Here is a 10,000-nt window from a genome sequence, read left to right on the forward strand (position 1 = left end):
GGGTGGAAAGACCTTGGATCATTGTTACTCTAACTTCCGCGACGCATATAAGGCCCTGCCTCCCCCCTTTCGGAAAAGCTGACCACGACTCCATTTTGTTGATCCCTGCCTACAGACAGAAACTAAAACAAGAGGCTCCCACGCTGAGGTCTGTTCAACGCTGGTCCGACCAAGCTGACTCCACACTCCAAGACTGCTTCCATCACGTGGACTGGGACATGTTTCGTACTGCGTCAGATAACAACATTGACGAATACGCTGATTCGGTGTGCGAGTTCATTAGAACGTGCGTTGAAGATGTCGTTCCCATAGCAACGATTAAAACCGTCCCTAACCAGAAACCGTGGATTGATGGCAGCATTCGTGTGAAACTGAAAGCGCGAACCACTGCTTTTAATCAGGGCAAGGTGTCTGGTAACATGACCGAATACAAACAGTGCAGCTATTCCCTCCGCAAGGCAATCAAACAAGCTAAGCGTCAGTACAGAGACAAAGTAGAATCTCAATTCAACGGCTCAGACACAAGAGGCATGTGGCAGGGTCTACAGTCAATCACGGACTACAGGAAGAAACCCAGCCCAGTCACGGACCAGGATGTCTTGCTCCCAGGCAGACTAAATAACTTTTTTGCCCGCTTTGAGGACAATACAGTGCCACTGACACGGCCTGCAACGAAAACATGCGGTCTCTCCTTCACTGCAGCCGAGGTGAGTAAGACATTTAAACGTGTTAACCTCCTCCTCACACACCTGACAGAATACACACCTCCTCCTCACACACCTCCTCCTCATACACCTGACAGAATACACCTCCTCCTCACACACCTCCTCCTCATACACCTGACAGAATACACACCTCCTCCTCACACACCTCCTCCTCATACACCTGACAGAATACACACCTCCTCCTCACACACATGACAGAATACACACCTCCTCCTCACACACCTCCTCATACACCTGACAGAATACACACCTCCTCCTCACACACCTGACAGAATACACACCTCCTCCTCACACACCTCCTCCTCATACACCTGACAGAATACACACCTCCTCCTCACACACCTCCTCCTCACACACCTGACAGAATACACACCTCCTCCTCACACACCTCCTCCTCATACACCTCCTCCTCACACACCTCCTCCTCACACACCTGACAGAATACACACCTCCTCCTCACACACCTCCTCCTCATACACCTGACAGAATACACACCTCCTCCTCACACACCTCCTCCTCACACACCTCCTCCTCATACACCTGACAGAATACACACCTCCTCCTCACACACCTGACAGAACACACACCTCCTCCTCACACACCTCCTCCTCATACACCTGATAGAACACACACCTCCTCCTCACACACCTCCTCCTCACACACCTCCTCCTCATACACCTGACAGAATACACACCTCCTCCTCACACACCTGACAGAATACACACCTCCTCCTCACACACCTCCTCCTCATACACCTGACAGAATACACACCTCCTCCTCACACACCTCCTCCTCACAAACCTCCTCCTCACACACCTGACAGAATACACACCTCCTCCTCACACACCTCCTCCTCATACACCTGACAGAATACACACCTCCTCCTCACACACCTCCTCCTCACACACCTCCTCCTCATACACCTGACAGAATACACACCTCCTCCTCACACACCTCCTCCTCATACATCTGACAGAATACACACCTCCTCCTCACACACCTCCTCCTCATACACCTGACATAATACACACCTCCTCCTCACCCACCTCCTCCTCATACACCTGACAGAATACACACCTCCTCCTCACACACCTCCTCCTCATACACCTGACAGAATACACACCTCCTCCTCACACACCTCCTCCTCATACACCTGACAGAATACACACCTCCTCCTCACACACCTCCTCCTCATACACCTGACAGAATACACACCTCCTCCTCACACACCTCCTCCTCATACACCTGACAGAATACACACCTCCTCCTCACACACCTCCTCCTCACACACCTCCTCCTCATACACCTCCTCCTCACACACCTCCTCCTCATACACCTGACAGAATACACACTTCCACCTTCTCCTCTACCCCTTTCCATTCCTCCTACTAAAGACACTCAACATTACATAGAATACACACCTCCTCCTCATACACCTCCTCCTCACACACCTCCTCCTCATACACCTGACAGAATACACACTTCCACCTTCTCCTCTACCCCTTTCCATTCCTACTAAAGACACTCAACATTACTCTCTGCTTTCTTACCAACTACCCTGGCTACGAAGCCCAGAGGTAACCAACTAACCACCCTGGCTGCGAAGCATACAGGGAACTAACCAACCACCCTAGCTACGAAGCCCAGAGGTAACTAACTAACCACCCTGGCTACGAAGCCTAGAGGTTACTTACCAAACACCCTGGCTACGAAGCCCAGAGGTAACTAACTAACCACCCTGGCTACGAAGCCTAGAGGTTACTTACCAAACACCCTGGCTACGAAGCCCAGAGGTAACTAACTAACCACCCTGGCTACGAAGCCCAGAGGTAACTAACCAACCACCCTGGCTACGAAGCATACAGGGTACTTACCAAACACCCTGGCTACGAAGCCCAGAGGTAACGAACCAACCACCCTAGCTACGAAGCCCAGAGGTAACTAACTAACCACCCTGGCTACGAAGGCTAGAGGTAACTAACCAACCACCCTGGCTACGAAGCATACAGGGAACTAACAAACTACCCTAGCTATGAAGCCCAGAGGTAACTAACCAACCACCCTGGCTACGAAGCCTAGAGGTAACTAACCAACCACCCTGGCTACAAGCCCAGAGGTAACTGACTAACCACCCTGGCTACGAAGCATACAGGGAACTCACCAACCACCCTGGCTACAAGCCCAGAGGTAACTAACTAACCACCCTGGCTACGAAGCCCAGAGGTAACTAACCAACCACCCTGGCTACGAAGCATACAGGTAACTAACCAACCACCCTGGCTACGAAGCCCAGAGATAACTAACTAACCACCCTGGCTACAAGCCCAGAGGTAACTAACTAACCACCCTGGCTACAAGCCCAGAGGTAACTAACCAACCACCCTGGCTACGAAGCCCAGAGGTAACTTACCAAACACCCTGGATACGAAGCCCAGTGTAACTAACCAACCACCCTGGCTACGAAGCATACAGGTAACTAACCAACCACCCTGGCTACGAAGCCCAGAGGTAACTTACCAACCACCCTGGCTACGAAGCCCAGAGGTAACTAACCAACCACCCTGGCTACGAAACCTAGAGGTAACTAACCAACCACCCTGGCTACGAAGCCTAGAGGTAACTAACCAACCACCCTGGCTACGAAGCATACGGGGAACTCATTAACCACCCTGGCTACGAAGCCTAGAGGTAACTAACCAACCACCCTAGCTACGAAGCCCAGAGGTAACTTACCAAACACCCTGGCTACGAAGCATATGGGGAACTCACCAACCACCCTGGCTACGAAGCCCAGAGATAACTAACCAAACACCCTGGCTACGAAGCCTACAGGGAACTAACCAACCTCCCTGGCTAAGAAGCCCAGAGGTAACTTACCAAACACCCTGGCTACGAAGCCCAGAGGGAAGTGCGAGGCGAAGGCCGTGAGGAACCAGGGAGCAGCATAGAGAGACGGTCCTATCTCATGCTGTTCCAGATGGACGTACAGGTCTCTGTGGTAGTCATGGAGGAGACGGGACAGCTGGTACATCTGAATCTGGTGGGGGGGAGAGATGGGTCAGCTGGTACATCTGAATCTGGTGGAGGGGGGGGGGAGATGGGTCAGCTGGTACATCTGAATCTGGTGGAGGGGGGGGGGAGAGACGGGTCAGCTGGTACATCTGAATCTGGTGGAGGGGGGGGGAGACGGGTCAGCTGGTACATCTGAATCTGGTGGGGGGGGGAGATGGGTCAGCTGGTACATCTGAATCTGGTGGAGGGGGGGGGGGGATGGGTCAGCTGGTACATCTGAATCTGGTGGAGGGGGAGGGGGGACGGGTCAGCTGCTACATCTGAATCTGGTGGGGGGGAGACGGGTCAGCTGGTACATCTGAATCTGGTGGGGGGGAGATGGGACAGCTGGTACATCTGAATCTGGTGGGGGGGGGGACATACACTGAGTGAACAAAACATAAAGAACAGCTTCCCCATATTGAGTTGCATCCGCTTTTGGGGAGGGGGGGGGGGCTCAGAATAACAGACTCAATTCGTCGGGGCTCTACAAGGTGTTCCACAGGGAGGCTGGTTCCTGTAGTATCATCATGTCAGGTCTGTACTGCTTGGTGTGGTACCTGTAGTATCATCATGTCAGGTCTGTACTGCTTGGTGTGGTACCTGTAGTATCATCATGTCAGGTCTGTACTGCTTGGTGTGGTACCTGTAGTATCATCATGTCAGGTCTGTACTGCTTGGTGTGGTACCTGTAGTATCATCATGTCAGGTCTGTACTGCTTGGTGTGGTACCTGTAGTATCATCATGTCAGGTCTGTACTGCTTGGTGTGGTACCTGTAGTATCATCATGTCAGGTCTGTACTGCTTGGTGTGGTACCTGTAGTATCATCATGTCAGGTCTGTACTGCTTGGTGTGGTACCTGTAGTATCATCATGTCAGGTCTGTACTGCTTGGTGTGGTACCTGTAGTATCATCATGTCAGGTCTGTACTGCTTGGTGTGGTTCCTGTAGTATCATCATGTCAGGTCTGTACTGCTTGGTGTGTAGTATCATCATGTCAGGTCTGTACTGCTTGGTGTGGTACCTGTAGTATCATCATGTCAGGTCTGTACTGCTTGGTGTGTAGTATCATCATGTCAGGTCTGTACTGCTTGGTGTGGTACCTGTAGTATCATCATGTCAGGTCTGTACTGCTTGGTGTGGTACCTGTAGTATCATCATGTCAGGTCTGTACTGCTTGGTGTGGTACCTGTAGTATCATCATGTCAGGTCTGTACTGCTTGGTGTGGTACCTGTAGTATCATCATGTCAGGTCTGTACTGCTTGGTGTGGTACCTGTAGTATCATCATGTCAGGTCTGTACTGCTTGGTGTGGTACCTGTAGTATCATCATGTCAGGTCTGTACTGCTTGGTGTGGTACCTGTAGTATCATCATGTCAGGTCTGTACTGCTTGGTGTGGTTCCTGTAGTATCATCATGTCAGGTCTGTACTGCTTGGTGTGTAGTATCATCATGTCAGGTCTGTACTGCTTGGTGTGGTACCTGTAGTATCATCATGTCAGGTCTGTACTGCTTGGTGTGGTACCTGTAGTATCATCATGTCAGGTCTGTACTGCTTGGTGTGTAGTATCATCATGTCAGGTCTGTACTGCTTGGTGTGGTACCTGTAGTATCATCATGTCAGGTCTGTACTGCTTGGTGTGGTACCTGTAGTATCATCATGGCAGGTCTGTACTGCTTGGTGTGGTACCTGTAGTATTATCATGTCAGGTCTGTACTGCTTGGTGTGGTACCTGTAGTATCATCATGTCAGGTCTGTACTGCTTGGTGTGGTACCTGTAGTATCATCATGTCAGGTCTGTACTGCTTGGTGTGTAGTATCATCATGTCAGGTCTGTACTGCTTGGTGTGGTACCTGTAGTATCATCATGTCAGGTCTGTACTGCTTGGTGTGGTACCTGTAGTATCATCATGTCAGGTCTGTACTGCTTGGTGTGGTACCTGTAGTATAATCATGTCAGGTCTGTACTGCTTGGTGTGGTACCTGTAGTATCATCATGTCAGGTCTGTACTGCTTGGTGTGGTACCTGTAGTATCATCATGTCAGGTCTGTACTGCTTGGTGTGTAGTATCATCATGTCAGGTCTGTACTGCTTGGTGTGGTACCTGTAGTATCATCATGTCAGGTCTGTACTGCTTGGTGTGGTACATGTAGTATCATCATGTCAGGTCTGTACTGCTTGGTGTGGTACCTGTAGTATCATCATGTCAGGTCTGTACTGCTTGGTGTGGTACCTGTAGTATCATCATGTCAGGTCTGTACTGCTTGGTGTGGTACCTGTAGTATCATCATGTCAGGTCTGTACTGCTTGGTGTGGTACCTGTAGTATTATCATGTCAGGTCTGTACTGCTTGGTGTGGTACCTGTAGTATCATCATGTCAGGTCTGTACTGCTTGGTGTGGTACCTGTAGTATCATCATGTCAGGTCTGTACTGCTTGGTGTGGTACCTGTAGTATCATCATGTCAGGTCTGTACTGCTTGGTGTGGTACCTGTAGTATAATCATGTCAGGTCTGTACTGCTTGGTGTGGTACCTGTAGTATCATAATGTCAGGTCTGTACTGCTTGGTGTGGTACCTGTAGTATCATCATGTCAGGTCTGTACTGCTTGGTGTGGTACCTGTAGTATCATCATGTCAGGTCTGTACTGCTTGGTGTGGTACCTGTAGTATCATCATGTCAGGTCTGTACTGCTTGGTGTGGTACCTGTAGTATCATCATGTCAGGTCTGTACTGCTTGGTGTGGTACCTGTAGTATAATCATGTCAGGTCTGTACTGCTTGGTGTGGTACCTGTAGTATCATCATGTCAGGTCTGTACTGCTTGGTGTGGTACCTGTAGTATCATCATGTCAGGTCTGTACTGCTTGGTGTGGTACCTGTAGTATCATCATGTCAGGTCTGTACTGCTTGGTGTGGTACCTGTAGTATAACCATGTCAGGTCTGTACTGCTTGGTGTGGTACCTGTAGTATCATCATGTCAGGTCTGTACTGCTTGGTGTGGTACCTGTAGTATTATCATGTCAGGTCTGTACTGCTTGGTGTGGTACCTGTAGTATTATCATGTCAGGTCTGTACTGCTTGGTGTGGTACCTGTAGTATCATCATGTCAGGTCTGTACTGCTTGGTGTGGTACCTGTAGTATCATCATGTCAGGTCTGTACTGCTTGGTGTGGTACCTGTAGTATCATCATGTCAGGTCTGTACTGCTTGGTGTGGTACCTGTAGTATCATCATGTCAGGTCTGTACTGCTTGGTGTGGTACCTGTAGTATCATCATGTCAGGTCTGTACTGCTTGGTGTGGTACCTGTAGTATCATCATGTCAGGTCTGTACTGCTTGGTGTGGTACCTGTAGTATCATCATGTCAGGTCTGTACTGCTTGGTGTGTACTATCATCATGTCAGGTCTGTACTGCTTGGTGTGTAGTATCATCATGTCAGGTCTGTACTGCTTGGTGTGGTACCTGTAGTATAATCATGTCAGGTCTGTACTGCTTGGTGTGGTACCTGTAGTATCATCATGTCAGGTCTGTACTGCTTGGTGTGGTACCTGTAGTATCATCATGTCAGGTCTGTACTGCTTGGTGTGGTACCTGTAGTATCATCATGTCAGGTCTGTACCGCTTGGTGTGTACTATCATCATGTCAGGTCTGTACTGCTTGGTGTGGTACCTGTAGTATCATCATGTCAGGTCTGTACTGCTTGGTGTGGTACCTGTAGTATCATCATGTCAGGTCTGTACTGCTTGGTGTGGTACCTGTAGTATCATCATGTCAGGTCTGTACTGCTTGGTGTGGTACCTGTAGTATCATCATGTCAGGTCTGTACCGCTTGGTGTGTACTATCATCATGTCAGGTCTGTACTGCTTGGTGTGGTACCTGTAGTATCATCATGTCAGGTCTGTACTGCTTGGTGTGTAGTATCATCATGTCAGGTCTGTACTGCTTGGTGTGGTACCTGTAGTATCATCATGTCAGGTCTATACTGCTTGGTGTGGTACCTGTAGTATCATCATGTCAGGTCTGTACTGCTTGGTGTGGTACCTGTAGTATCATCATGTCAGGTCTGTACTGCTTGGTGTGGTACCTGTAGTATCATCATGTCAGGTCTGTACTGCTTGGTGTGTAGTATCATCATGTCAGGTCTGTACTGCTTGGTGTGGTACCTGTAGTATCATCATGTCAGGTCTGTACTGCTTGGTGTGGTACCTGTAGTATCATCATGTCAGGTCTGTACTGCTTGGTGTGGTACCTGTAGTATTATCATGTCAGGTCTGTACTGCTTGGTGTGGTACCTGTAGTATTATCATGTCAGGTCTGTACTGCTTGGTGTGGTACCTGTAGTATCATCATGTCAGGTCTGTACTGCTTGGTGTGGTACCTGTAGTATCATCATGTCAGGTCTGTACTGCTTGGTGTGGTACCTGTAGTATCATCATGTCAGGTCTGTACTGCTTGGTGTGGTACCTGTAGTATCATCATGTCAGGTCTGTACTGCTTGGTGTGGTACCTGTAGTATTATCATGTCAGGTCTGTACTGCTTGGTGTGGTACCTGTAGTATCATCATGTCAGGTCTGTACTGCTTGGTGTGGTACCTGTAGTATCATCATGTCAGGTCTGTACTGCTTGGTGTGTAGTATCATCATGTCAGGTCTGTACTGCTTGGTGTGGTACCTGTAGTATTATCATGTCAGGTCTGTACTGCTTGGTGTGGTACCTGTAGTATCATCATGTCAGGTCTGTACTGCTTGGTGTGGTACCTGTAGTATCATCATGTCAGGTCTGTACTGCTTGGTGTGGTACCTGTAGTATCATCATGTCGGGTCTGTACTGCTTGGTGTGGTACCTGTAGTATTATCATGTCAGGTCTGTACTGCTTGGTGTGGTACCTGTAGTATCATCATGTCAGGTCTGTACTGCTTGGTGTGGTACCTGTAGTATCATCATGTCAGGTCTGTACTGCTTGGTGTGGTACCTGTAGTATCATCATGTCAGGTCTGTACTGCTTGGTGTGGTACCTGTAGTATCATCATGCCAGGTCTGTACTGCTTGGTGTGGTACCTGTAGTATCATCATGTCAGGTCTGTACTGCTTGGTGTGGTACCTGTAGTATCATCATGTCAGGTCTGTACTGCTTGGTGTGGTACCTGTAGTATCATCATGTCAGGTCTATACTGCTTGGTGTGGTTCCTGTAGTATCATCATGTCAGGTCTGTACTGCTTGGTGTGGTACCTGTAGTATCATCATGTCAGGTCTGTACTGCTTGGTGTGGTACCTGTAGTATCATCATGTCAGGTCTGTACTGCTTGGTGTGGTACCTGTAGTATCATCATGTCAGGTCTGTACTGCTTGGTGTGGTACCTGTAGTATCATCATGTCAGGTCTATACTGCTTGGTGTGGTTCCTGTAGTATCATCATGTCAGGTCTGTACTGCTTGGTGTGGTACCTGTAGTATCATCATGTCAGGTCTGTACTGCTTGGTGTGGTACCTGTAGTATCATCATGTCAGGTCTGTACTGCTTGGTGTGGTACCTGTAGTATCATCATGTCAGGTCTGTACTGCTTGGTGTGGTACCTGTAGTATCATCATGTCAGGTCTGTACTGCTTGGTGTGGTACCTGTAGTATCATCATGTCAGGTCTGTACTGCTTGGTGTGGTACCTGTAGTATCATCATGTCAGGTCTGTACTGCTTGGTGTGGTACCTGTAGTATCATCATGTCAGGTCTGTACTGCTTGGTGTGGTACCTGTAGTATTATCATGTCAGGTCTGTACTGCTTGCGAAGCCCCATATGATACATGAGGAACTGGAGCATGTTGAAGGCGTCCTCCTCTCCCATGTGCAACAACAACACTCCTGCTACGAAGCTGAGACCCTGACAGTATCCCACCTAGAGAGAGGAGGAGGTGATGGGGAGAGAGGAGGTGGTGGGGAGAGAGGGAAGGAGAGACGGGGGAGAGGGAGGGAGAGAGGAAAGGAGAGACAGGGGGAGAGGGAAGGAGAGAGGGAAGGAGAGATGGAGGAGAGGAAGGAGAGACGGGGGAGAGGGAAGGAGAGAGGGAAGGAGAGACAGGGGGAGAGGGAAGGAGAGAGGGAAGGAGAGATGGGGGAGAGGAAGGAGAGATGGGGGAGAGGAAGGAGAGACGGGGGAGAGGAAGGAGAGAGGGAAGGAGAGAGGGAAGGAGAGAGGGAAGGAGAGACAGGGGGAGTTA

At 49.5% G+C, this 10,000-nt stretch overlaps 1 protein-coding gene across 1 annotated transcript in view; it reads right to left on the reverse strand.

Moving 5' to 3' along the window:
• LOC139394303 (TBC1 domain family member 1-like) overlaps positions 1-10,000 on the reverse strand; it is a 141,790-nt gene that overhangs the window by 6,020 nt on the left and 125,770 nt on the right. The window contains 2 exon segments of the mRNA XM_071142335.1: positions 3,603-3,762; positions 9,535-9,678. Of these exon segments, the coding sequence (XP_070998436.1) occupies positions 3,603-3,762; positions 9,535-9,678 (304 nt within the window).

This window comes from Oncorhynchus clarkii, unplaced genomic scaffold (genome assembly GCF_045791955.1).
Source record: "Oncorhynchus clarkii lewisi isolate Uvic-CL-2024 unplaced genomic scaffold, UVic_Ocla_1.0 unplaced_contig_9911_pilon_pilon, whole genome shotgun sequence".
NCBI classification, from domain to species: Eukaryota; Metazoa; Chordata; class Actinopteri; order Salmoniformes; family Salmonidae; genus Oncorhynchus; species Oncorhynchus clarkii.